The sequence below is a fragment of the Copidosoma floridanum genome, unplaced genomic scaffold, assembly GCF_036245765.1.
Source record: "Copidosoma floridanum isolate Cflo_tuat_1 unplaced genomic scaffold, Cflo_Japanese_pri ptg000013l, whole genome shotgun sequence".
In the NCBI taxonomy this organism is placed as follows: domain Eukaryota; kingdom Metazoa; phylum Arthropoda; class Insecta; order Hymenoptera; family Encyrtidae; genus Copidosoma; species Copidosoma floridanum.
Genome location: NW_028321890.1, coordinates 33,357,664 through 33,385,651, shown reverse-complemented (window position 1 = coordinate 33,385,651; position 27,988 = coordinate 33,357,664). Strand labels below are relative to the sequence as shown.

The 27,988-nt window shown below is 41.6% G+C and overlaps 4 protein-coding genes and 1 non-coding gene across 11 annotated transcripts in view; 2 read left to right on the top strand and 3 right to left on the bottom strand.

Moving 5' to 3' along the window:
* Positions 1-361: 361 nt before the first annotated feature.
* On the bottom strand, positions 362-4,638 carry Ada2b (Transcriptional adapter 2B). Of its 5 annotated transcripts, XM_014360162.2 has the most exons (9): positions 4,307-4,638; positions 4,050-4,147; positions 3,538-3,597; positions 3,302-3,443; positions 2,776-3,223; positions 2,461-2,689; positions 1,920-1,969; positions 1,316-1,664; positions 362-1,231 (listed from the first exon to the last, which is right to left on the bottom strand). In XM_014360162.2, exons 1-9 carry the CDS (start codon positions 4,311-4,313, stop codon positions 1,127-1,129), a joined length of 1,488 nt encoding a protein of 495 aa, XP_014215648.2. In that variant the 5' UTR covers positions 4,314-4,638; the 3' UTR covers positions 362-1,126. The 5 variants fall into 5 exon arrangements, with proteins under 5 accessions (XP_014215648.2, XP_089447625.1, XP_089447626.1 ...); XM_089591499.1 differs by lacking the exon at positions 362-1,231 and having other exon boundaries at positions 1,462-1,664; positions 1,920-2,009; XM_089591500.1 differs by lacking the exon at positions 362-1,231 and having other exon boundaries at positions 1,462-1,664; positions 1,920-1,964.
* A 252-nt stretch (positions 4,639-4,890) lies between these two features.
* On the top strand, positions 4,891-6,396 carry LOC106644562 (uncharacterized). Of its 2 annotated transcripts, XR_016292964.1 has the most exons (5): positions 4,891-4,955; positions 5,758-5,795; positions 5,884-5,977; positions 6,064-6,189; positions 6,271-6,396. It is a non-coding gene; the product is annotated as an uncharacterized LOC106644562 (transcript). The 2 variants fall into 2 exon arrangements; XR_016292965.1 differs by lacking the exon at positions 5,758-5,795.
* A 173-nt stretch (positions 6,397-6,569) lies between these two features.
* On the bottom strand, positions 6,570-10,613 carry Alg12 (Alg12 alpha-1,6-mannosyltransferase). Of its 2 annotated transcripts, XM_089591079.1 has the most exons (9): positions 10,363-10,613; positions 9,753-9,885; positions 9,507-9,680; positions 9,280-9,433; positions 9,058-9,202; positions 8,751-8,977; positions 8,438-8,686; positions 8,289-8,365; positions 8,098-8,176 (listed from the first exon to the last, which is right to left on the bottom strand). In XM_089591079.1, exons 1-9 carry the CDS (start codon positions 10,486-10,488, stop codon positions 8,172-8,174), a joined length of 1,290 nt encoding a protein of 429 aa, XP_089447205.1. In that variant the 5' UTR covers positions 10,489-10,613; the 3' UTR covers positions 8,098-8,171. The 2 variants fall into 2 exon arrangements, with proteins under 2 accessions (XP_089447204.1, XP_089447205.1); XM_089591078.1 differs by having other exon boundaries at positions 6,570-8,365.
* Positions 10,614-11,736: 1,123 nt separating this feature from the next.
* LOC106644560 (uncharacterized) lies at positions 11,737-18,729 on the bottom strand. The gene is made up of 9 exons (XM_089590831.1): positions 18,583-18,729; positions 17,106-17,246; positions 16,647-17,006; positions 16,110-16,354; positions 14,255-14,384; positions 13,985-14,131; positions 13,528-13,691; positions 13,261-13,444; positions 11,737-13,182 (listed from the first exon to the last, which is right to left on the bottom strand). The coding sequence occupies exons 1-9, from the start codon at positions 18,727-18,729 to the stop codon at positions 12,844-12,846; spliced, it is 1,857 nt and encodes a 618-aa protein (XP_089446957.1). The 3' UTR covers positions 11,737-12,843.
* Positions 18,730-27,020: 8,291 nt separating this feature from the next.
* Nrx-1 (neurexin 1) overlaps positions 27,021-27,988 on the top strand; it is a 62,444-nt gene continuing 61,476 nt past the window's right edge. Inside the window, exon 1 of the mRNA XM_089591760.1 lies at positions 27,021-27,797. Within this exon, the coding sequence (XP_089447886.1) occupies positions 27,129-27,797 (669 nt within the window). The 5' untranslated portion in view covers positions 27,021-27,128. The remainder of the gene's footprint in view (positions 27,798-27,988) is intronic.

The following is a 27,988-nucleotide window of genomic DNA, read 5'->3' as shown; positions in this document are numbered from 1 at the left end:
GAGATGCGAATTTGGTTCGGAGAATCTATTGGACACAGCTTAGGTGGTCCGTTTTGACTTTTTTTTTTTTTTTTTTTTTTGTTCATTTTTATTGAATCGCTTGCGGTTAGTCGGTGAATGAGAAAAAAAAATCTATTTGGTCCCAGGATTTTAACGCATAAATTTTTTGATCAACATTTTTTAGCAAAGCACCCATTCAAAAATTACAACACGCTTTAACTTTAGAAAAAACGTTCAACAATTAAAAATTTTTTTCATTTTTTTTTTATTTTGATCAAGGTAAAACGTACTTAACGTTTCATGATAAAGTACTTATACAAAATACTTATATTTACAAATATACAATAATTTGTTTCCTAAAACAAAACACATCCTTGTAATGTTCATACAATGCACTTTCTCAACTATATTTACAGAAAGATAAAGCTGCTGCTTTACTCGTTGGATTAATCCTTTGTATTCTTCTGGCGTATTTTCACACTCAAATTAAATTTTTACATCACGCCATAAAGAGTACTGAGATTAACAAAAATAAACCTAATTGTAAAAAAAAATTTTTTTAAATAGCATAAATTAAGTTGCAGTTCAATCGACTCGAGTAATATATATAAATATTTACAATGCTATGCTACACTTATCAGTGCACTTTTTTCGAAGAGGCAACAACGTGACAAATCCATTATGCTTCTCTCTAGCAAGTATCTTACATTCGTGTCACTACTTTACGTTACAAGTCAGCGAATAATTGCATCAACACTTTATCGTGAACAATACAGCAAGATATACATGGATTATTCAAAATCGTGATCTTATTTTTAATAAGAATTTTAAATGTTTAAAAATTGCTTCATTACAGATCTAAAATTACTTTTCTCAAATCACTCAAGTTAACTTTATTGCACAAATATTTGTATCGAACTATTAATAATTAAACAAAGTAAGCAAAGATCAGACTTTTTTCAGCAGAATCAATGGATTAGTAAGATATTTGTCAATATTATATAATAAAAACTACCTAATTTCAATGCAATCTGGCAACTTGGAAAAATTGTACATAGACTGGATTTAACTATATTATGTTTGTAAACTAGTTTAGAATCTAAATTTTGCATTTCACACTAACAAGTCAATTTGCAACGATCCAACCATTAGAAACTAGGTAATGAAGTATTTTACTTTCTGGTTCTGACTGAGGAGTGATATTTGATTTTTTGTTACCGTTTAAATATTCCTGAAATTAAAAGTAAAAATAAACTAGATGTAGTAATTGCCAACAATAAAAAGCACAATGCAAGAGTTGGAGGTTTTTAAATACCTGAAGTAAGAGTGCTTTCTGTGTAAGATACTGTGTTGGTTTGAGATCCAGTTGAAGACATAACGATTTTTCTTGTTTTGTAAGGAGATGCGCTGCAGCTTCGGCATCTACGTCTCTTACTTCATTTTCTCCTTGAGTAACTGGTTTTCCCAAATTCCAAGAATTGTTGCCTCTCTCGAATGAAGTTAAATTAGATGAGAGTTGATTGGACATATTCGAATTGCTATCAAACTCCACCCAGTGATTGGTTGGAGTCATCGTCCGACTGTTGGTAGAGGAACTGCTGCTGGCCGAGTCGGTTTTTATAGTGGATTTTCGGTCGGTGAAAAAGTAACTTTTTTCGTCGTCTCTGCAATATTCATGAAAATAACACTCTTTTTATAAGTAAAAGTGTAATCGTTTCTCTTGATGTTGATCCTACTTTACCATAAAATTCAGCAACTATTATTGTCTCTGGATAATGCTTTCATGCAAAAACTAATTAATATCGAAAAATTTGAAGCCAAAATTTTTTTTAAGCTAAACAAATTCGAAATAAAAAAAAAATCTGATTTATAAGTGGGATGATTTAATAATCATCGCCAATTCAATATAAGTAACTCACCTTCTTCTTGAGGTTTGGCGGAGGATTGTTTTGGATGACCCACTGCTGCCCTAAGTGAAATGCAAACTGATACAATCTGTTCACAAATGCCTGACAACACGCACCACAAAAAATTGTATTAGTTTATAACAAAGCTAAAGCAAATGCTTCTTTTTTTATTATGCAAACAAATTTGCTACTCAATCGATGGAAAAAGATTTCTCCTTATCAGTTTAGTTTTTGATAGTTGCGTATATTGCCAGCTTTTATTGATAGTGATGTGTAAAAATTGTAATAGTTTTTATTTTCATAATTGTAGACTGACGAGTAAAAAAAGTTTGCTCTACACAGACTCTAAATGATGAGCGCGATTCATTGAAAGAAAAAAAAATAATAATAATTAACGCATGCAACAATTGCTACAATGTTTCCAGCTATTTTGAACTCGAATGAAATAAAATTAATCATCTACACTCTAACAGCAAAGTTAACATATGATAGATATGCTTTGGTAAGGGAAACAATGAGCATTCGAAAACGAAAAAAGTGGAGAACTACTTACAGATTTTTTATCCGACCAGTGATCTACATCTGTTTGGCCTTGAGCTTGAGCTAGGACTTGTTCAAAATGGGAACACTCTTCGTGTTTTGTGATACCATTTTCACGGTAGCGGAACAATTCTGAAAGTCGTAATCGCAATTCTCGCTCTTTTTCAAGATTAGTTAAAAACTGTTCATATTCTTGGGCAGTGTAGAACTGAGCAAAAACTCGCATGCGTTCTCTGAAGTCTCTGTAATCAAACAAATGTTGGTTGTTTATCATTTGTTGGAAAATAAAGATAGCTTGAATCTTTGAATACTTAAAATGAACTCTTACTTTTCTTCTTTAGTCTGTTTTTTCTTGACGAACTTTTCTTTGCGCGAAGCTGCAAAAAAGGCCGAAACTAACTGGTAATCTCTTACAACTCGTCTTCTCCTGGCTCTTTCTCGGATATTATTTGTGTACATGTCAACTTGTGCAAGTTTTAAAGCTATGTCGAGATCGTCATCTTCTGCTGGATTCAAAAACAGCGATGACACGAGAGATTCGGCTTCATGGTTATAATCGTGTTCAAAGTCATCTCTCTGTGGCATGTAACCAATCTGACTAGCTTCTTCGGGTGTAATATCTAGAGGGGGGAGACGCGACGTCAAGTCGGGTGACAGTGGACCATGATCCGATTCTGTTTGGTCGTTAAGATTCGGGGTGTAGGCATCTGTTGGTGGCCATGTATACTTTCCGATGTTTCCCTCAAGATACCTGGCGATGTATTCATCCTTTGCCTCTGTAAATATCGTACAAAAACCAAACATTGAACAGAATATCAGCAGAATATGCATAAGTTATTGGAAATAATTTTTACCTTCCGGTGACCTAGTTTCAATGTGTTTACTAATATCCTCCCAATTTCCATAACCAAATTGTTCGATGGCATCAAGTAATCTAAGATGTTCCATGGCGGTCCAGTTTCCTCTGCCATTGAAAATGCTGATTGTGCCAGAATCCTTCAACACGGGAAATAACACGGTTTAAGGAAAAAAAAAAAATAATAATAATAATTTGATTAACAAAAAAAACGTCGGCTAGAATGATATTTACCATGAATTGATAGGAATGGTCATTTTTGTGCTGCCCTATCTCAGCACCAGCCGAGAAGCACTGTTGAAAACAAATGAATTGAGAAAGAGATAATGAAAAATAAAAAATTAACCGATTATTGATCAATTAGAGAATAGAAAATGTACTTTTCCATAGGGATTCATGGTGGTATTTATGCACTTGTTACAAGTTATAGGTACGTTGCAGAGTTTTGGCGCCATTACCGTTTCTGTTGTATTTAAATGCAGTGCGTTAGAACAGCGTGTTCGCGGACGACACGAGGGGCAGACTCAGAAGGTGGGGATCGGTTGAGGGGGGCATCGAGGGGGAGTCGCGATAGCGCAACTATATATATTTAGTCTCACGACGGAGGAGAAAAACGAGATCGAGACATCGATGAGTGGAGCGAATGGGTGAGTACGTGAGTAGACATAGGTGTTTATGTATATACGTATAGTCTATACTATAGGCGTAAAATCGTCTGTCTCTGTCTCCCTTCCATCTCGCCTCACCTGCAGACAGAGGTCGAAGTCCGTGCACTCGACGCATTTGACTCGGAGGCCAGATATGTCCTCCTGGCAGTAGGTGCAGTTGTACTTGGCGTACAAATCTGAAACGATAAGAGCGAGACGATCAAAAGAAAGCGTCTCCAACGGAGTTTTTGATGCGCAAGGAGGAACTGGGGCGAAATCGCAGTATCATGCCAGTTACAAATGCATATGTACGGAGATGAGGAAAGAGAGCCCAGAGTGTGGTGTGTAAAACGTACCCGCCATCTTTGTCCCCGGCGCGCTGCTGCTCTGCTCGGCCGCCTCCTCCTTCTCCTCCCCCTCGGCCACCCTGAACGGACTCAGCAGCAGCAAGCGAATTGTTGATATGGGCGGTGGCGACGGCGGTGGCGACGGCGACCTTATTGCCCTGCCTCGACGCCGCGGCCGCGCCACCAGATTTAGCTGATGCAGCGAACAAGCTGCCAGCCCGATGCTATTCTCTTCCAGACGGCGCCCATATTAAACTCTTGCGACTTGCGAGAAAAAGAGAAATGATGCAAACAAGTTCAGCGCACGTACGATATTATATATTACGCTGTATGTGTGTATATATATGTATGCACGCAAGTGTATCCTCGGTGGTTTGTACACGTATATGCGGCGTGTGACGTCAGTTCTTTTGCTCGACGACACGCGATGACGCGACCTCAGCGCCGTAACGTATTGTAAACGTAGTTCAGCGGTGATTTGGCGCACCCCCAGCCCCCACTGCTCTCCCCGTTGTTCCCACCACAGCTACCCTGCCTTACAGCACTGCTGCCAAACTAAATCGCCCATTTGTGGTAGCACTGGGCGTTGCTGTTGAAATAGATTTCGGTTAACAGCATTTGTTATCATGTCGCGCCTTGTTTTTCGGGAAATCAAAAAGTGAGTATAATGTTTGTTTTGATTACATTACATCAGCCTACTCGGAATTGGTAAAGTTAATCGCCTTTCATTGTCTTACGATGTAATTTTTCGCTCTGCATTGAAACTGCGTATGATTGAGTAAGTAGCAGTAAGGGTTAAGTGCCCAAGTACTGCGCAGTTTTTTCTTGTCCGGCTTTATTAATTTCAAGCAAAACTACGTCTAACTAAAGCTTTTTATATCATCAATCCAACGCGAATAATTCGTCTGTCATTGAAAACACTCGAATTTTTATAATAAAAAATACGAATATTTCATAAATCTTTTTAACATGTAACAAAATCTTATTTCTCCATTTATTACTGCGCTTAAAATTACACGATTAATGTATTGTTGTAAATGAACAATTTTTTGTAATTTTGCAAATATATAACGAAATACATATTTCAATGGAACGTGTGCGCGATTATTGAAATTTTAGATTTCATTGACGAATGAGCTAACAGGGAAAATATTGATGTGTTGTTAATACAAAAAAAATCATTTTTTAGATCGTGTCTAAGAAAATTAAGTTTTTTTTTTGGTGGAAAACGTTTTCATAAAACCGTCAATTTTATATTTCTGACTAAATAATATTTATTAGAATTAAAATATGCCTAAAATTTTCTGAAAATATAAGTGATTAATAATTATAGCTATTTCAGTTACATTCAGGCGTATTCATAAATATGTTTAAGAAAAAGTAAATCCTGTTTTTAAATCCGAGTACGCAGTACTTATTTAGGTATTTTACACTTTACCCCTACAATTATTCATTTTCAGCTTTTCTTCTTCAATTGCGAGTGAAAGAAGCTAACGAAGTTAGTTGAAGTCAACTGTTTATCGTCGTTTGTTTTATTTTTCCTTCAATGTTTTCGTTACGTTGCGTTACGTTGCTCTCATTTTTAGGGCCCGTTGTCTTGAAAGAGTTTTAAAAAATCAGACGACTGAGTGACGTGGAAACATGAATCATCTGCGCACGATAGGATTACTTTCACGACAAGTTAGTGTTTCTATTTTTTTCATGTCATTATCGATCTTACTTCCCTTGAATTTTTTTGTTTAACCGCCGTCTCTATTTTCATTTAGGCAAATTCAGGTAGTCGGAACCGCAGATATTTCCATTCCAAGGGTATTTTGTTTAAAGAAAATGAATTATTTGAAGAGAAACCGGATTTTGTAAAAAAAATAAAAATCCAACAAGCCAAAATGCAGGTACGGTAGTTTTTATTTCTGTAGTTCAATAGCATGAATTAAATGAATGAAAAACTCTTTACTTTTTTTTTTTTTTATTAGAAAGACGACGGAGTGCCGATTTTTTTAAAGAAAGGCTTGAGAGACAAAATCTTATTCAACTTTACACTAATAATGACTATAATTAACACTTGTTATTCCTTTAAAATGCTTTACGATCTGGATCATATGGGCAAAGAATAATACTGAATTTTTATCATTAGTATAAGTTCATTATTGAAATATTTTGTAAAAAAATAAACTAATACTTAAAATAAAAACTGCAATTAAAAGTATTTTTAATTTTTTTTTATTAACAACGATTTTTTATAAAAACAATATTTCAAGGCACATAACGGCTTTCATGATTTTTACAATTTTATTTATATTCTATAACATTCTTTTTCTAAACTACAGTTTAGATGTAGATATTTACTCGTAATTACAGTTGAGTAAATAATGCTGTTATCACAGAAAAAATGTATATTGACAGTACTTTTAATCCTATATTAATGATGTTTGCATTCTTCAGTACGAGAGTCTTTGTAGATCTCTTAACTAAGCCAAGTTTTTTAAACTTCCACTCATCTAACTGTCCTTAAAATTATTGTTAAATTTTTTTTGTACTTGTTCTTGTTTGGTATATAAATTGGCATCACTTGAAGATTCTTTGACTAAATTTTTTTTATTTTGAACCAGTTCTTGTAATGCATTGCTGAAATGCATCAATGTTTCAGGAAGGGGTCTGTCCATGTATGTATTTGCAATGTCATCAAAACGAGTATCTTCTTCTGATGCTATTTCTTTTATTATTTCCTTGTTAAATAATTCTATTATTTCTTTCAAACTTTCTTTAGGATCTTTGTAATTTTTATTATCTAAATTATTAGACTCCTCGTCATGTGTTGAGTTTTCTTTTTCAACGTTTGATTTGTCTTCAAACAAATCATTTATTAAATTGGCATCTTCTGGATCAAGATTGCTTTCAAATTTTTTAAATTGGTCAATAATATTTCTGATTGTTTCTTTAATGTTTATAATTTTTTGTTTTCCATTCAAATCTTTCGATTCTAATTCATTTGTTTCTGATGGTTTAGCTTTTTTGATATTAACATCATCATTTTTTACAGTTTCTATTTTAGATTTTCCTTTTTTCTTTCCTTTGCCATCAATTTTCTTTTCTTGCATCATTTTTCTAACTGCATATTTTATATTAGATTTTTTATTTTCAACAGCTACGGTAGTTTGAAGAATAAGGTTACCCGTATTATCACTGGAGACATTATTATTTACTTTTGGATCCATATTTTTTTCATTTTTTCTCGTGTAGTCTTGATCTAATTCTTTTTTTGATAAAAAATCTGCCTTTAATTCATCGTTACTATTTATAACTTTATGATTATCCCCATTTCCATTTGATTTAATAGTACCACTATTGATTACATAATTAATATTGTCACTTGGCTGGTTTTTCATTCCTTCGTTACCCATCAACGGTTCTTGAATGATTGATTTTGAATTAGTTGTAAAACTTGTATATTGATCATCTGTAGAAGTAATTTTATTCTTGAATAATAATTGCTTATACATTTTCAAATAATATTGAAATCTCTCTTCTCCTCCGTTCTGTGCTGGATTTTCATAAATTTTTTCCATATCTACATCTGGGTGTTCTTTCAAAATTATGGAATCACTGCTTTCCGTGACTTTTGCAATTTGTTCATTACTTTCCGCAATTACATTGTTAGATGACTCTATCACACTTTCTCCTATTTGTACTTCGTCATTCAACGTTGATTGTGAATCATCAGAGTTGTCAATATTAATTGGTGATGATTCATTATCAATAATATTTTGATTTTTTTCCATTGTATAGTCAACAATTTCATGCTCTTTTTCAACTTTTGATGGTTTGTATTTAATATTTTCTTTCCTCTTGAGAATAAATATTGCTGGTTTTGTTTTTATTCTTATTGGAGGTAATACGAAATTATAATTAAATTCAATATTTGAATAGGCATCTATGGAGTCTAAAATGTAATGAGTTTTCAAGTATGTTTTAATATTAGGTGAATATTTACTTCTGGCTTCCTTCAACAAATGGGTGAATTTCAGCATTTCTGGATCGTATATAGTTAAATTTTCTTGTTTGGAGTAGCTAAAAGTCGAATGTTTAATTATTTTTAGAAAGATGAATAAAGTTTTCAGGACACACACATTTGTAACTTACATCCATGAAGGGTTTGATTGAGTAAACCTAGAAACACCCGTCTGCGCTGTCAGAACATCTATGTGAACATGGACTGGTCCATTGTAATCTTTTTCAAGTCTATGCAATCTTGCTATTGCCATACCTCCAGGATAATTCAAGCCTGCTAGGCACAGTAAGAACGTAGAAAATAACGCATTCAAAATTAAGTGTCCCGCAATCATCAGAGCAATCAAATTATTCAAAAGTGATTTATTTCGATTTTCCCAACTAAAAGAATACGATTGTAAGCTTACTGTTGAAATATTAATTTTTTTATCAAAATAAATCTTACATGCGATGACTTGCTGCAGCTGCGCCGACATTCAATAGTGGGAAAACATAAATGATAAACCTCAGCTCCTTATGAGGTAAAAACGAATAGATAACAACAAATACGATTCCAGGAATCGTCAAAACTCGTACTCTGGAATCTAAGAACATTCCTAATGGTACTAGCAAATAAGAGAGCGCCATGCCTCTTGGTAGAGCTGAATAAAAGTACCACATAAAGGGAGACGTCTATTTTGCATGATAAGATAAATTATGTTTCACTTTTAACAAAAAATCTTGAAATGAAAAAATTTTTCGTCAAAGGATACACCCCATTCACTACTTTTATTGAGAATGGTATTAAAGTAGAAAACTTCTCCCTCTGGCCACAAAATTCGTTTCCAAAAGTAGGAATCAATTAGAATAGTTACAGCTAAGAGAAATATACCTGTTGGTATAATAATCCTTACTGCTCTGAAATAATAACAAGAAATAACTTAAAAACAATAATAATAAAAATAATAAAGGTAAAAACAAGCTACTTTTCTTACCTTTGTACAGTTAGTTTCATGTAAGCTATGTCGTATAATAAAAATAATCCTAAAAGTATAGCAGTTTCAGCTCTAAATATAATTATTGCTGCTCCAGATGACATTATAAATAAAACAGGCTTTTGTTTAAGCCATCCATAAAGAGCAAGTAAAACTAAAAAATAAGAGATGACAATTTGTAGAATGATAAATTGACAAATTTACTGAAGTAGGGAATTGAATTCAACCTAGCGGAAGAGCCATGGTATTTGGTAAAGGTCGACTCAAGTAGTACATAAAGTGATATTGAGTCACTGTAATGAGTACGAACCATTTGGTAAATTTTGCACCAAATATCGTCTGCAAAGCATTTTTGTATAATCTGAAAGTCAAGACTACCGTCAAGCCCAAAGCAGCTCTCACTGGAAAAAAAATTTTTTTAAATTTTCTTATGAAAAATAAGAAAAAAAAAAAAAATTAAAAGCACAACTTACCTATGTATTGTGAAAAAAATTTATTCAAATCCCAATATTTAACGGCAGCGACAGCTGGCAAGGCAATGCTTGATATTACTATTGGTCCCAGAAACGTTCTTGGCACAACACCAGGAAACTCGTGATGATCATACTAGAATTGTAAAAGATTTAGTGATTCTCCAACTTGTCTATATTTACTTTCGGAAATTTAATTGAAATCGCGCCTCGAGCGAGCCATCAAGCATATCATTATCATGTTACGCAAAACGTTGTTACAACTTTATTACCAAAGTTTGGTTGACGACGTTACGAAAAAAAGAAAATAATTTGTTAAATCGGAATTATAAAAAAAAAGCATTTTTTTTTACAACAGCAGGCATCGTTAAAAAGACAAACTACTCTCACGAGCTGTCAAGTAAATATAGGCACAAGACACGTTGCATCCAATGAATTTGGCGTCGCGAGAAGAAATGAAAAATAGGACCTAGCCCGTGGAATCTTGGCAAAACATAATATGCAAATGTAAGTATATAAGCAAGCACACTAGCACAGATAGGCAGTGGCAGTATAGCAGATAGAGAGACACTCGTGCTTATAATATACTTACTCAGTTGCTTGGATATTTTACCTCGTTTAAATCCGAGCCGTGATAAAGAAGGTCGTGCATGGCCTGCAGATTAAAGCTCTCTTCGACTTTGGTGAAGGGACAGTAGAGCAGGTGCACCGCCGCTATTATAATTACCAGCTGGTCCATATTTATAGTTTGAGGTAGTTATTAAATATTAACCCGGAAAATGGTCACAACATTTTCTAAGGCATGCTCCTCGACTCCACAAATAATATGCTATACGGCCAGACTGCAGCAACACTGATTCTTTCTGCTGCTTCTGTTTGATGTCGTCTGCTCCCTTGCTCCGGCTCCAAATATTATACACACACCCACACATGTATGTATATATATATAGTGATGCAATTTTGGTGGCTGTACCGACGGTTGGCCGACTCGCTCGGACTGCAGGTAATTTTATCTCATGTCAATCGTCGGTACAGCAGGATTTGCAACACTAGATAGCGCTAAATCTAAATTCAATTCGACCAACAAGATATGGAGATATAAGAATTCTTATATCTCTATGCCATGGTTACCTAATGTCTATAAATTTCTAATTGCGTGCTTCGATATTGCAAACTAACAAATGAAAAGTGTGAAAACCCACTCGAATCTATACAGCCAATATTAGTGAGCTTCGAGGGAGTGAGGAGACAATGCTGCTGTTTGAGGCTCATGGGGAAGCGGGAGAGGCGTGAGGCGTGAGCTTGAAAATGCAGCATTTAGCATATAATATAACGTCATGATAAATCATGATATATACATACATACATGTATGTATGAAAAATCTGAGTTGAGCTTTTTTTTCGTCGATGCCGTCGGATATAGTCAAAGTTTGGTGGACGGAAAAAAGCTCAACTCAGGTTTCTTCATGTCATTTTAAATTGCAAAATCGGGGTTGAGCTCTTCTTCGTCGCTTGAACTAAAAAAAAACGTCCGTAGGGTTTTTGAGCCACGAGTTTTCTCAAGATAGCGTTGGCCGCGATATACTGTAGAATGAACTGAATTGACAACACCTAAACCCCATACACCCGCGTTTACGAGAATCTCTGGCGTTTATCGGGTTGTTGTTTCCTTGCAAGCATTATCTTATAAGAGTGAAAATGAAAATAAAACACCACCAAGCACTACTTACTCATACGCACCTACTTGATATCAAAGGACCGGCATTGACATTGACAATTACTCCTTTGATAATTTTTCAATTAATAAAATAACTGAATGATGCATTCGACGGGTATTATGTTATTTAACACTAAATAATTTATTGTTGACGTAGCGATAGTTGAGTACATTACGCAGTGATAAAATCTTATTAACAAAAAATGTAAACCGATAACAAGCGAACTTCCGCGCATACACGCGTATATATATTATGTGCTCATGAATATATGTTAACTTATTTATTGTATAAACACATGCGCATGTAACAAGAAAAAAATTAGGCGTCTGAAACCCACCAGTTTACAGGTAAATTTTTTACCGACATTGATTTTCAGTAAATCGTCGTTGTTTTGAGTTAATTTGTTAATTAGCGTAAACTATCAATTATTGTGGGTTATATCAATTATATTTATCATAAACGTCTTGTTCCCAAAGATGCGACGATGGATTCGTAAATAATCAACGTCATATTGGTATCAACGTAGTAGGATTTACAGTTTTATATGCACGTTACATGATAATACACGTACACATGTATATTACTGACATTGTTATCTCAGCTTAAGTAAGAAAAACAAAAAGTATTTGGCTTCTCTAAAGTAGGTAGCTAATAATGGTATATTATGTATGAGTTGTTGTACCAAAGCTATAAACAAACAAAAAAATTAAGATGAAATCGATATTATGTTGTATGCTATATAGAGATGTAGTCTTTAAATTTCTCATAGACATTGTCCAAGAAAATCGAAAACCACCCCAATATTATATCACAACGGGTGAAACAAGAATTTTTACTATTAAAACTCGGATATTTTATTAGTGCGGTGCGATTCAGAGCTTTTTTTTCAACTTTTATTTATTATTTAAAATTGTGAATACATATATAGTTGCGTAAAGGGCACAAGAGCTAGCGACACGTGATTATGTTATCGTTAGAGTAACACTCCATACCGATCACCGGTGATAACGCTCGCAATGCATAAAATGCGCATATCCTTCGTAAACGTTAATCGTTTACAATATAATTATACTCTCTGATTTTTTTGTGCACTTACGTAAAATGTTTTATTTAGTTTTTGCACCTGCTCATTTTCCTTATTTGAGACTGAAAATCGGCGTGTTTTCATGTTTTTCGTAATAATGATTTATATAAATAATATACAAAAGAGCAATCACGATAGTAACATGATTTTTTTTGTTTTTTTTGTTTTTTGTTTTTTATCTTCAAATCGATAATATCGTCAACCAATAATTTATAAATTCTCATTTTCCTTATTTTGCGTTGTCCTTCATTATATAAGCTATTACAATTCATTCGGTGCATCAGTTTTATCTCTAGCGCTTGATTTTAACGGCCTTTGCCGGCTGCACGGCCGGTCGGCCGGGCCGGACGGGGCCCTTGTTGCGCTGCATGGCCTCGCACATCGGCACGTGGCGTTCCGCAGCCCCTGGGCCAAACTTTCGGGAACAGTGCGGGCACTGAACGTAATCGCTCGTGTCACTGGGAGGTGGGGGCGGCAGGTCGCTCAACTTTCCACCGGCTGCCAGATGGACCTGCATCTGTTTGGCCGAGCGGATCGTGTTGATAAAGTCCTCGTGCTTACGCCTCCAGTTCGATTTGCTCGACGCCGCTGCTAATGCTGGCGCCGATGGTTTCACCTCTGCCTTCTTACTCTGTCGGGGACACACATACGTTTTTCAAGCGCGCGAGATCGGATCGGTGTGTATATTAATAATGCTCGACTTTCTCACCTGCTTTTTTTTCACCGGCTTCGTCACCACGAAGGCCTCGAGTTCCGTGCCCCTGACTCGCTGCGTCGTAGCGTCGAACTGTTTCCTCGACTTCTGCGCCGTTTTCGCGCAAATCTTCTCGTGAAGAGTTATCCGCTCGCTGTTGAAATTTCTCTTGCACGTCTTGCACGTGATCAGCTGGTCGCTGAAAACGTATTGTTTTAATTGCTAGTTACGTCGATCGCGTACAGGTTATGTTGCTAGTGTGCACTCGGTTAATATACGTACTCTGCAGGCGAGGGAGATGAACTGGTCGTGTTCTTGGATTTGACGTTGTCGTGTACCTGGGCCGTCGTCGTCGTCGTTCGAAGGCCGTTGGAATTCAAGGTGCGATTCGTCGCCACGGCACTCGCACCTGAAAACGACGTCCGCACCGCCGGTGTTACCGGTTTCTGCGCGGACGGTATTTTCGGTAAGCCCTTCAGGACCATTGTTTATTTTTTTTCTTTTTGCCTTTGCTACTCGATAATTTTTTTTTTTTTTTTTCAACTTGGATCATTCAAAAATACTCCATGACCGATATATCGTGGTTGTTATTGTTATATCACCGTTATTCGTTGAAGGTGCCTGATTGTCAGTTTCGTGCGCAATCGCGATTCTTTTGTCATTTTTTTTGTTTTTCCTTCGTCTTTTGCATTTAAATAAACGGAATTTTAATAAGATAATATACACTTGTTGTTCATACCTCGAGCGTAAGCGTTGAATCCGGCGTTCCGGGTAGGCTCGACTTGCGCGGCGCGGGCGTGGGTCTCTCGTCCGTTTGCTGCTCGGCGATTTTATTCAAAAACTTGAGGCTCGACGAGTTTCTCGAGGACGGCTGCTGATTTTGTTGCTGTTTACGGGCGTCAGTCGCGTTAATATTCATGGAAAACAATCGCCACCCACGCGCGACATTCAAATCATCGATACAATTAAAAATAAGAGAAAAAAAAAAAAACATAGTACAACGCGTTACCTCGCTACTGTTGTCGGCGTTTCTCAGAGGCGTGTAAAGGCTGAAGCTCTTCTTGATCGAGCCCTCCAAAGTCCTTGCATTTGCCTGATGGACGCCCCTCCTCGAAACGGGATCCCCTCGTTTTTTCGCGCTACAGGAAAATTCATCGTGACTCTTGTGGTGTACGCTCTTGAACCGTGCCCCGGGATCGCGCAGGAGACTCGATTTTTTAGCCGCCACATCACCATCATCGTTACTTTTACCTCTAACCGGCGCGCCAAGGCCCGATCGGTAACTCGAACCGGTTTTCGCGAGCATCGGTCTCTTTTTGAGACACTTGGGCGCAGCAACGACAGTTTTAACGGTGGCCTTCGCCGTTGGAGCCTGCCCACGAGCGGGGCTCGAGATCTTTGCCAGGGAGGAGCAGGTGCTCCTCTGAAAACCCGGGATCCGATCGGTACGGGCGCACGACTCGGGACTTGCTTCTCCCTGGGACACCTTGCGAGCTCTGGTGCTGCCGGAGGGGCTCGGCGACCTCGTCGCCACGCTCGACTCTACGGACTTGGATCTCTCTCTCGTCTGCCGATCGGCGCTCTCACGCGGCGACAGGGGCTCGAACAATCGAAGCTTCGACTCGAACGAAGCCCGCCGGGCCAGGGTCAGCTCGTCCAGCGGGAAAAACGTCCTTTTCGGGCTCTCGGACAGCGATCGGCTCTGTATCTTCAAATCCGCGAGGCTGACAAAGTGACGGTCCTTGGGTGGTTGTTCTCCGGGCACTTGGCTCCGGACGTGCGCCGCGCTATCGGTGGTGGACGCGAGGGTCGCGCGCCTGTAACCATCATCGGTGCTGCTCACGGTCTCGAGCGTCGACTCTTGGCTGAGTCGGATCGACCTCGTGGCGCCCTCGTCGGTCGTCGCTCTCCTCCTCTCGATCACGCTTCGGCCGATCAGTATCTCGGACGCGGTGCTCTCTATCTTCATAACGACGGCCCTGACGCCTTGCCCCGCGTCGGTGGCTCTCTCGTCCCAACTCGGTGGACTCGGCTGCCGAACTGGCTCGTAAATCTTGTTTTCGGGCAACGGGCTCTTTGTCCTCTCCCTGTGCAGAGCCGTGCTCGCGCCCTCGAACAATATTTTTTCGTCCCCTCGTCGCGGCGACTGGCTCGAGCTCTCCGTTGTCTTCGTGAAGCTCGACTGCCTGTTGTGCAGGTATACAAATTCAAGCGTCACCCGAGACCCTCGGAGCACGTCTCCATGGCGCGTTGTACTCACTTACACGCGGTTAGTTCTCCGACGCACTCCAGATTCGTATACAGTGTTATTGGAATTAAAAATTCACGCCCAATCAAGCGGTTAATACAAGTTTTTCTCTCTATTCATGTTTTAATTGGCAGCTTTTGTTATATCCAGCACTTGCATGTACTTTCGTTTCAATCTAAATCCATTATCACACGCGTTAATGTTATACCTTGGGTCGAAATGTTTGATATCGGTATTAATCACTCACTGCAGTATACAGCGTTATATAACTCGTTAGATGCGATTATGTACAGTTTTAATTCTATTAGATTGATGATGCTGATGTGTTTGTTTTGCGGCTGAAATACCAGAGCTCCTCGAGCAATCCACAATTATAAATAATATACGTTTACATGTTATATATTTACGTTACACAATATAGAGGGATGTATAGATGAGGAATATGCGATTAATCGATCGGCAATGCAGTTAGTTGGATGGGCATTTTTTTTTTTTGCACTAATAAAGTTACGAAGCTCCATATGTATGGGCATACAATATATTATGTACACGGATGAAGCAATGAAAATAAAAAAAACCAAGCGGTCAAAAGTACCCACGTATGTAATGTACTCACGCGACGGGTTCGTCGTTTTGCTTTCTGTCACTGGGTATCGGCTGTTTGGCCGGAGCTGATGGTTTTTTTCCCCGCTGTCCTACGTTAGCGTTGGACACGTCGCTCAAAACGCCATTCCCCGAGCGATGCACCGTATCTTCGTAGCTGTACTGTCGGCGCGTCTCCGAATCGATACTACTACTGTACCTGGCCACCATGCGATTCCGTTCCATTGCGTCGTCGTCGATGACCTCGTCTATGTTTATCTGTAAGTATGTTTTTTTTTTTTTTTTCCTTCAATTCGTTCATTTGAAACAACTAATGGCAAGTTTTAATCGAGCGCGCAAAGAACTTATAATATATTTACACCGCGACGCGTACGGTGTGGTATACGTAACATATACATACATACAACATGCGCATCGATCTATATGTATATAAAGTGGGCGGACGGAGGTACGAACATTATGCGCTCATGAATAATTATTATATACCAAAGGTGAAGAAGAAGCGAAAGAAAGAAGAAAAATAGGAGTGACAGAACAAGGTGATGCGGACCTCGTAACGGTGATGGTGATGGCCGTTGCCGATTGATCCACCGCCGTTTCCCTTGGCGTACTCCTTGCCACTGCGAACAACGGACGAGTTGCCGTCACCGGCCAAGTACACCGATGCTCCGCTGGACACGCGATGCTGCTGCTGCTGGTTGTTCTCGTTCTCCCGTACCTCCTGTCGACGACTGTCGGCCGGTCCGTCGGGCCTCGCGGTTTTAAAGCCCGGCTTGACGCCACCGGCCGGCTGGAGCGCGCCGTTGCGTCTACCACCGCCGAGCGGCTCGAGCGGGTAACTCTTGTCGATGCCCTTGCCGACCCCTCCCCGGCTCCGATGGCGCGTCTTCTCCGCGAACAACTGCCGCGTCTGACGCACGGTTATACGCTCGGATTAATAAATCTATTTGAGAGGGGGGGGGGAGGGTGTGTGGACACCAAAAAAGAGTTATAATTGACACACGTGTACCTTAGTGGTGGGGGCGTTGACGTCGTCGAGGGAGCCGGTAATGCCCCTCTGCGCTACCTGGTGGGCGCGCTGTTGCTGCTGGTCGTACAGCTGGAGGAGCCTCTGTTCCTTTTCTTGCAGCTGCTTCTGCTGGAAGCGCGCCTGTAACACAACTCGGCGATTGGGTGGCTGTTGTTGCCTAATGGCTGTTTTTTCCTTCAGCATAACGATATCCCGGGGGGGGGGGCGATCGTGCGAAATCGGTTTGCTATCGTATACACCTATAACCGTTCCGGGCAAGCTCTGGCGGGCGAATACCATATTACGTACGGCAAAGTATACCGGGAAGAGGAGCTTGCACGGCACAACGGGCAAGTAGTACATATACTTACACCTGGAAAGAGGAAGAGAGAGAGAGAGAGAGTACTTGTACATCGATTTCTGTACGGGCAACCTACATAGAGCCACCGGTGCAAGCACCGCTGCTGTCCCGAGCCTCTATACTCATTTATCTCTCCCTCTCTCTGTTTCTCCGACTCTTTTGTAAAAGCTGTCCTCGGAATACGGTGAATCGAAAAAAAAAAAAAAAACAACCAATCTCTTACGGTTTTGAATTTAAATTTTAATGAGTAATTTTCTATTGATAGGTGTACCGTAGACGCGCTCCTTAATTTGAAAATGACGAGCGCGCGCCGTATGCGATTCGAAGGATCGTTTAATGACGAGCCAAACAAAAAAATGAGGCGCGTCGCGAGCGATCGGGGAACCAACGTTGCGTAAAACAACAAACGATAAATCCATAATGACCCTCTCTCTCTCTCTCTCTTTGTATAATGTTCGGCGCGATCGCGATTATCGTCCGGTTACACAAGACGGACAAATTCGACGACAGCTTGCTTACGCCACATATATATATATATATGAGCAAAGCAAGTATATACATTGTCATCTATAAATACATATAGTATATACGATTAGACGCACACGTCTGGCTCTATATGGTGTAGCATTATTCCTAACTATATCGTAATATGAATACGATATGATGCAGGAAGGAGTCGAATCGCCAATCAACAACATCGTATCGAATTTTTATTGTCAAATAAAAGATGTGTAGTATGTTGTATATATTGTAATCGTACTTATGCTCGACACTGAATAATTTAACGGAGGAAAAAGAGGGCATTCGCGCGCTCTTTGATCGGATATGAAAATGTCTTCCAGGGAACGAAGAGGAGCACATCAGCCGATTGTCAAGGAAAACGAATATCTAGTCGGCTACCGCATCACTGGTATATACGTATATAGGTGTACCTCGAAGGCTCCTCATGATGTACATGTATGTCTCATCAGCGCGTCTCATACGCACAAATATGGTGATCGGTGTCAGTGCGGCGACGTACGAAACTAGAGTCTTAATCGCGGATATATACCATGTATAGCTTTTCTCACCCGTGTCTTTGGAATGATCAAGTGTACACGTGTATAATTTATTTACCAGACTGGCGAGGCTCGTGGTGTCGTTGTTGCTGTTGCGCGTGGGCGTCGTTGTAGCGGCTGATCTGTTTTCGAGTATCCACGAACTTTTCACGGCTTTTACGGGCGACTGCACCCGAGGCGCCGTGTGTCGCGTTCGCGTTGTCATTTCTTTCTCTTTTTTTTTATTTATTTATTTTTTTTTCTTTTTTTCTCTGCAGTTTTGCTACTCCTGTGCAAACTTTTTTTATTTTACAACTTACAAAGAAAAAAAAGAGGCGAGACTGCGAATCGGGGGATAAAGAGAAAACACGATGGGTATGTACTTTCACGTCTCACGCGTAACGTGATTGAAAACTCCGTTGGTGTGAGCAAGTATACAAAGATCAATTGTTCGCCGACGCGTGTACGCAAGGAGACACACTGTGTGGGCGTATATATATATATGTGCGACGTAGTTCCCACACGTGATGGGTTCCCTCGCGACTAAATTACAATGTGCACTTTCACTCTGGTTTCACATACTTGCGTTGTACCGATCAATTTTAGAAATGTCTCTTTTTTTTCCTCTCTCCCACAAATCGACTCTGTATATCTGCAAGGAATCGTAAAAAAATGTTATAATGTAAGTTGGAGAGCGCAAAACGAGAACCCAAGCCGAAATGGCCACGGAAAGTGACAAATGTCCAACTGCGCTTCGGACTCTTATCGCTGTCGATATTTTATTATTATTGTTGTTATCGCGCACGCATGCGCCTTTACCCCCTATACACGTTTGTCGCGGACTCGGTTGAATAAATAATGGCGCGCGTGCGACTGTACCACCACTGCCCGTCCCGAAATTGAGGCTGCCCGAAACAACATGCTATATTAAATTTATCTCTTGCGTAATTGTAAGATGCAACTTTGTCCCAACGGCACAAGAATAAAATGCTCGATCCATATACACACCCCCATCGCCAACGTAACATTCACTATAAATATAGACGACCGGTCGATTCGAGCGGGGAAAAAATAAACCGTGATAATCGATCGCCGTCGATCAGCTGCAACGTGTATATACATATATATATACAACACGGTAATTGCTGTCCCAACAGGCGGATATACGTGTACAGTGATGGTCTTGACAGTAGTAGGTAATCGCGATGCGCCCCATATTATATACCTGTAGTCGGGGGGTATAGCTTTCGGGGGCTTGCAATGTCTGGGAAATCCTTCGAGTTAATGAGAGTGCACTTTCCAAGGTGCTCATCTCTCTATATCTGGCTCTCTCTGTGTGTGTGTGTGTGTGTGTACATACAATACACACCCCCAACTGAGCTACGTTTGGTCTTGGGATTGAAATTCCTCCCTCCGATGTCCGTGCACATATATTTACAAATACATACACGTGTATATACATGGGCTCGTGAATAAATAATAACGTGTATGTATATGCTGTGCTTTGCATGCGCGCCGATTCATCGATCGCCGCAAAAAGGGTGAACGACAGTTTCTGGTCTCTGTGTACATACGCTTTGTACATTTTTTTTTTTTTTTTTTTTTTTTTTGCAAGAAAAACCACCGCCACGCAACTTCTATATGGAGTTGACCAAAATGTTGTCGAAAACGTAATACCATTAAACGCGTGTATTTGCAACGCGCGCCGTGTATAATATGTGTGTGTAGTGTATATGGCCCACGCGATCGTACGATCTTCGATAAGGACACGCGGGCAGCCCACGCGTCCTCCGCCTCTCGATACAACAAGTCGCGCTTTTGTTTTCGATCGAAACTGCGTCACTCGTGTAACATTGAGGCTTTAATCGTCGCTCACTAGCAGGCATATACCTAATTACAATATACCTTCGGTCATTACGATTTTAATTTGGAGGCCGCGGCGACGGAGCGTTTGGAAACACACGTATAATATGGACTCGCAGCGCCCTCGTTGGTAATTTACTTCCCTCTGGGAGATGTAACACATTTATCCACCAATGCAATCGTGTTGTGCGTGAAATATATTATATATATATATTGTTAAAATGGGGCAAGCGAATAATCACCGTATGTTTGTTTATACACACCATCGCCTTTATGTGCTTATGGTATACGGTGATGACCGACAAGATGCAGGAAATGACGTCACGAACAGGGAGAGATGGAGAAAAAAGAGCATTACCTCCTTGGCTTCATTGTATACACATATACTTACGTCGAGTTCGCGGTTGACGAGCCAAGCGTCTCGAGTCCGATGCCTCGATTTTGTTCTGTCTTTCTTACGCGCACGCGATGCTCTGTATACTTATTCTTGGTTCACGATTTGCTCTACATTTCCCACCATCGGAGATTTTTTTATTTTTTTTTTTTTTCCCCTTTGTCGAAAAGAAATCGACGAAGAAGCGCGTATGCATCAGCCCCGCGCGTTTAGCGTAATTGAAGAAGAAAAAAGGTTTGATGACGATACGACGCTCGAAGATCAATTAAAACTTGAAGGCCCTCGATGGCGAAGAATAAAGTTGAGGCTTTACAGCCCGAGTTTCGTTGAAATTGCACGGGTCGGGCGCTCCCCCCCCCCCGCACACACACACTCACCTGCAAAAGTTGGAGACGTGACGAAGTTTGGGGTATAGCCATTGTACTCTCGCCCACTCGTTTGTCCCCACCGGGTGGCGCCGTTTAGAGCGTGTATACACGTGCACTCGACGGCCTCTCGACTCTTTACCGATTCACGCGAACCATCTGAAAACAATCAGGCTCTCATGTATTTTGCACGCTTGAGGACTTTTGGCATGGATTTTTACTTGATTTAAAATAAAAATAAAAAGGCAAAAGGGCACCAACCGGTTTTGGTCAAAAAAGTTAAAGATCGCGTGGTTGAAGTGGCGATGCTGGGTCGTAAAATTAAAAAAAAAAAAAAAGGTAAGTATATGTAATGAAGATGAACGTCGGTGCAGGTATATACATATTATTACGATGTTCAAGGGTAGTTTTGAGAAGTGTGCCGTATCAGTGGGAGCCACACGCAAGCGTGAGTCATAAGAAGGGGGGGGGGCACGTGACGCGGGGGCCCATAATCGCGGACCCGTTTTACGGTGAAAAGTTGGAAAAGTCTCGTCGTTCCGAGGAGTTGCCAGTCCGCTCGCGCCCAAGACAACAATTTATGAAACTTCCAAAATACTATTCAAATCCCCCCTCCCCCCGCCGTCTCGTTGTAATTAACTGCCGCGGCTGATTTGAATTTCCGCGACGAAATTATCTCAAATCCCCTCCCTCGCGCGATAATGCTGATTTATGGCACTCGTTTGTTGTTATTATGTACACACCACTGCACTGGTGTTGCAAGTTTTTGCATCACTGGAATTGATATCTATTTCTTTCTTTTTTTTTTTTTTTTTTTTTATCCAAAAAATGTGTAAGCAACGAAATCGAGATCCTTGAAATTTTACCTTGGCCGGGGCGCCCCCGCGATCCACAATCATATCGGTATAACGAGATCGCGTGGGTAATCGGGACGTAATTGAATCGTTACAAAGGATCAATTATATGTATGTATAACTCACGCTCGTTTCACTCAAGCAAAGGAAGGACGAGAGAGTTTGGTTGCCGTCGTCTGGATCGTCCTCGCAAAGAGAGGACCGGCTCCGCACTGACGTGAGTTGCTCGGCGCCATCCGTGAGTCCCTCTTCTCTCCCTGTGTGCAGTATATACTTACATGGCCCACCTCATCCTTTATCTCGTTCTTTCTCAAAGCACCGTGTGTTTACGCGCGCACGAGTGTAAGTACCCATTCCGTTCCTCTATTTCTTTATTTGTATGTATACCCACTCTGGTAGTCCTTCGCGCTCGAGAGGAGCTGCAAACAGCTCTCTTTCTCTTTCCCCGAGGCCTCTTCACTTTGGGACTCTACGTATACATATAGACATCTCTCATCGCGCTCAGCCCACGCACTGTAATATATATACATGTCTTACCTGTACTCGCGCAAGTTTGCCGATTTCGTTCGCCTGCGACGATTTGCGCGATCATCTTTTTTTAATTCTATTTACCCACGTGTATTTTATATTATTTACGAATTTGATTTCAAATTTGTTGTTCGGTTGTTATCAGTTTTTACGAGCAAATTGATAACTGATGAATATGCATTCGATCCATCGGGATATGTATGTATGCGTATATTATACCAGCTGTGCTCTGCCGATTTGTACTTTTTATTGGCTGTCATTTACACTTTTCCAATTCCCCTTCGTATAACCGAAGACGCAGGGGTGATATGCCTAGGAAATCTCGGATTTTCTCATTTTCGGTCTTGACTCGTACTGGAGAGCGCCGAAATGAATTAAATATGCAAAGAAATCGAAGAAAGAAGTCAAGTAGGTACAAAGAGCTCTGCCGTATTGACGGAGCCGTATGCTCCTTTTTTTTATTTTTTTTATTTTATTTTTTTATTGTTGAATAATTCAGCCCATTCCTGGTCTCTCTCTACTTCTCATCGTTTATCTTACCCCCCTCCCCACACTATACACGTTTTAAGCAAGAGGAGTTTTTTCACCTCTCGCTCGAAGATGGCGTTGACGTGAATAAAAGCTACCTACTCTGCCAACGCGCTCTTCCCCCGTCTGAGCGCATTATTCGCTTTTCACTTGTGCGGCTGACTGGACTCGGCTTTTATTACTTACTCGCCGAGCTTATTCGGGCACCTCTACCTCCCCCCCTCCCCAACCCTTTCTTTTCTTATTACGTTTCGATCCTCATTTCAATCTTTTGCCTTTTGATCCATCAATCAAATAACATTTGAAAAAAATAATAATAATAATAAGATCAATGTACCCTCTGCTAGGGTAAAAAAAAGAAAAAAGCGTCCTTTGCATCCGATCGCTCGTCAGAGATATAGCGCAGAAAGAGGTATTTCAAATATCCTGCATATAAGCACATCGCTAAACAAGTCGAGGGTCGATTGTTGGCAAGGAATACATGTATACATAAATATACACGGAGGGATCGTACGGAATTTATGGGCCGCGTGCTATATTAGCGGCTAAATTGTGCGATTGTGGTCGACCGCGAGCGATTGGGAACATTTTTCAGGATACACGAACACGTATATATTATACCCACGCCCGCGTACACGTTATATGTATAGAACGCGGGGTAGGGGGGGAAAAACGCCTCCTGAATTTTAATATCGATCGTTCCCCTCCCATCCTTCGCGTGGCTTACTAATGGTCATTGTGTGTAGTTAATAACGATGCTATGGTAATACTGGAAGAGCATCGCGGGGGTGGGGATATACGTATAGAGGAGAAGAAGAAGAAGAAGAGATATAATTAGAGGGGATTATACGTGAATGGATTACGCGAGAGGATTCGAAAGAAAACGAGAGGAAAAAAAGAAAAAAAGAAAAAAAATATAAAGACCCATTGTCGGAATACAAAGGATCAGGGGGGGGGGGGGTATAGGTATAAGAGGAGACGGGCGGCTTGAAGATTATTCGTATACCCCGGTGATGGTTAACCGCGCGTATACGCGAAGCTAGAGACGAGCGTGAAAGGCGTACACATCGCGCACGCTGTGGAAAATCTTTCGGTTTGCTTTGTATACGTATATATATGATATTATTATTATTATTATTATGATAACACGTAGGTATGTATGGTCCACGTAGTCCCCGGAGCTATCTGACTTTTAGATGAGCCCGATTGTTGGGGCTTTTCCTCTCGAGCCTTCATGCACGGATCAGCCATCAGCTGAGCTTTTCAAGCTCTCCTCTGTGTGTGCGCGTGGGTGTACCGGTATACATACAAGCGGTAAACAGACAGCCTACTGGCAGACGTGCTCTACCTATAATATAATATATACCCTCTGCTCTCCTCTTGGCTGTATACACATGCAATAGGTGCATAAGCTGCAGTCTGGCTTTCTTTGCCACCACCATCGGAGTGTGCATGCATGCACCGGTGAAGCATTCTAGGTCAGATATATAAGTACAGAGCTTTTGGCTTCTGCCTCTGGCTTTTCAACTCTCATGCGCTCGGCCGCGGTGTTCTTGCACACGCGGGGCTCCCGCACTTGTACATCCATATATATACCTATATATAACAGGTGTGTGTATATACACATATACATGTGTACGTGGGTAGAACCTCTTGGCGTCCACTTGTGTTCTTTCTCCCGGCCCCTGCACCATCTGCACTTCACCCATAAATCTTCGCTACTTTTCGCCGGCAGCTCGTTTGCGATAAGTTGCTGAAACTCGTGCGATTCCCCCTCGACCCTTTTCACACCCCCCCCCTCCCCCTCCCCACCGTTGCAAGCTCATCCAGCCGTGATTATTAAATTTTCCCGCTCAACCCCTGCACTGCTGTTTTTTCACCCTCTCCCTCCTGCCCTTCGATTTCTCTCACAAAACAATCTGCAGTGATATCCGCGATTCCCTCGAATTTCGTGGAGAAATGAAGAGAGAAATCCACCATACCCCGACGGGAATTCCCCCGTCCGAGGTTGATTACGTATAATCAATGCACTATGTACACATTCAATCTCGGCCCCCAATTGTCATTATAAGCATTGTTTTTTTCACCCGTACCGAGTATCGTCATAGTCGCGGGGACATATATATATATATATACGCACATACACAGTAAGAAAGTAATCTAAAAAGTTGAAAGTTCCCGAGCAGCAGTACTAGTAGATGGGGTTGTACATTGTACAGTCGCCCGTATATTTGCAACTCTCGGGTGTCTTATTCTTCTTAGCTGGGATCTATATACATATATATATACAGCCGAGCGGGTACACCGGGGAAAAAATCTAATTAACTCGCCCCTCCCTACACGTCTACTCCTCCGTTTTTCTTTACAATATACACAAGTATATATATGCATGCACCTCCAATATATATCTCGTATATATAACGTTGCGCGAGACGCGGCGTTTAATTTCTCTCTCGGCCGAGTGATTTTCTTTTTTTTCTTTCTTTTTTTTTTTTTTTTTTTTTTTTTTCCTGAAGAAAAAATATCGCCTTACCTGCTCTTTTCTCTCCCGTTTGAGCCAGGAACATCAAAGCGCGGAGCTTTTTTTTTTATTTTGCCCTCACCGTCCTCCGTTTGACTCGGCCCGCGCGGGGGTGGGGGAGAGGAAAAAAAAATCCAACCAAAGAGGAAATCAATCTATTATACGCCCTCTGTTGTGTATGCAGTACGTACAGGTACATGTAACCTCGTATGAAATCACACATATATATATACCCGCGGCACTCATGGTGGTAGGTAGTTCGGGGTGGCCAGTGGTGCGCGATATTCAATTAATTAACGAATCAAAGGCTGACCCGGTTTTTCAAAACTCGCCCTCTCTCTTTCTCTCTCTCCCGGCCCTTTACTGTACCGATAGGCATTTTTTTTTCTTTTTTTTTTTTTTTTTTTTTTTCTTCTTCACCCCCTTTTCCCCAACTTCCGCCTTTTAACGCTGTACCGCGCAAAACCTATTGTGTGTGTCTGTGTCCGCAACAAACCCGATACACGTTTGCTGATGTAGTATACATGTATATGTATATACTATGATAACAGTTACGGTGTCTCGTTTCTTCCAGGCTCTGATTACCGAAAACCACATAGACGTCATCTTTTTTTGTGCTCCATCAGCTCCTGTATTGCCACCCCCCCCCCACAAAGTAAGTAAGCGATACATCGCAAAAGCAAGTTTTTTTTTTTCATCCCCCCCCCCCAAGCCGTGTACTCGCTTGAACGGTTTTTTTTTCCATCCCCCCCCCACGCTTGAACGTCACCTATAACAGGGGGATGATTGTTTTTGCGATGTATCGCTCGCTCGGGTATACAGAGAAGCTCCGGGAAGTAGGTGTCTCTGCTCCTCTGTTTGAGATTTTTCCCGAAAGCACCGGGCCGCGAGTGATATTGCCGCAGGTGTGCCGTACATGTATACACCCGCGCGATACACACCCCCCCGCATCAACCAGCGGATAAAGGTGGAGGAGAGCTATCAAAAGGAGAACACGAGAGAACGGGTATTATATAGGGGATGGCTCGAGGGGGGTCGTCGGTAAAGCGTCTGCGCGAGTTTTTCCCCACCCCCACCCCCCCTTCCAGCAGTTTGGTTGGTAGTATACGTGGGTACTATACTGGCATCGTCCCAGTGCCTGGTGTTGGGTTGTGTGGATACGCTGCTACTGCTGCTGCTGTACGCGAGGAGGGGAGGTTGTCGCGTTACTGCACTGCCGTCGCTGGATCGCGCCGAGAGCGTGTTACAACCGCGAGCGAGTTCAATCGGAGTGTTATTGTCGGGGGGCAGCTGCTGCAGGGGACAGTGCGCGCACGGGCCAAACTGCTGCGGCAACATCGACACGTACTCGGTTGTACTCGGGGAAGATGGCCCGAGGCGGTCGCGTCATCGATCGCCGTAGCCAACGCGGCCAGGAGGAGGAGGAGGAGGAGGAGCACCGGCAGGGAAGAATAATAATAATAACCTAGCGGGCGACACTTGCGAGAGGCATGTGCCGCTCCTGCTGAAGAAACAGCGGCGGCCGGCACTCGATACGCGTATATACAAGTACGAGGTGTGTATGTTGTATTCATGGTGTTTCGCAACCCGATGCAAACGAGTGCGGAGATGATGAGGAGGAGACGAACGGGTGCGCCGATGATGGTGGTGCAGGGGCTGGCGGTGGCGGTGCTGTTGTTGGCCGAGCTGTGCGGTTGTCTTCTGCTGGACGGGACGAGCGCGGCGAGCTACGCGCAGTTTCCCCGTTGGAGCGCGGGCCTCAACGGGAGCCTCGAGTTCGAGTTCAAGACGAAGCAGGGCAACGGATTGCTGTTCTACACCGACGACGGGGGCAACAATGACTTTTTCGAGTTGAAACTCGTCGAGGGGGCGCTACGTTTGCGCTACAACCTCGGCGGGGGGGCCCAGCTGTTGAGCCTCGGTAGGGAGCTCGGCGATGGCGCTTGGCACAAGGTGCTCATTGAACGCGACCGGGAGAACACAACCCTGGTGCTGGACGGCCAGGAGGCGAGCTCGAGCTCGCGGGGCACCGAGTACGAGTTCGGGCACTTGCCCGGCAACTCGGACGTCTACGTCGGGGCCATGCCCGGCTGGTACAGCACCAAGTTGACGTTGCTGGCGCTGCCGAGCGTCATGTTCGAGCCGCGCTTCAACGGCCTGATCAGGAACCTCGTCTACGTGGACGAAGAGGAGCCGGGGCTGCTCAGGCGACAGGACAGCCGTGCCAGGCGAGACGACAAGGTGGGAGCCTCTCTTTCCTATACACATGTATATATTTATATCCTTTTCGTTCCCGCGCTTATGCGGTGTACCCATTACAACATTATACATATATTTGTATGGTAAGCTTTTTTTTCTTATCTCGGTGCAAGCTCGCCGTGTACACGCGCACGCATACGACACGGGGGGGCACCAGTGAAAGTTTAATGACT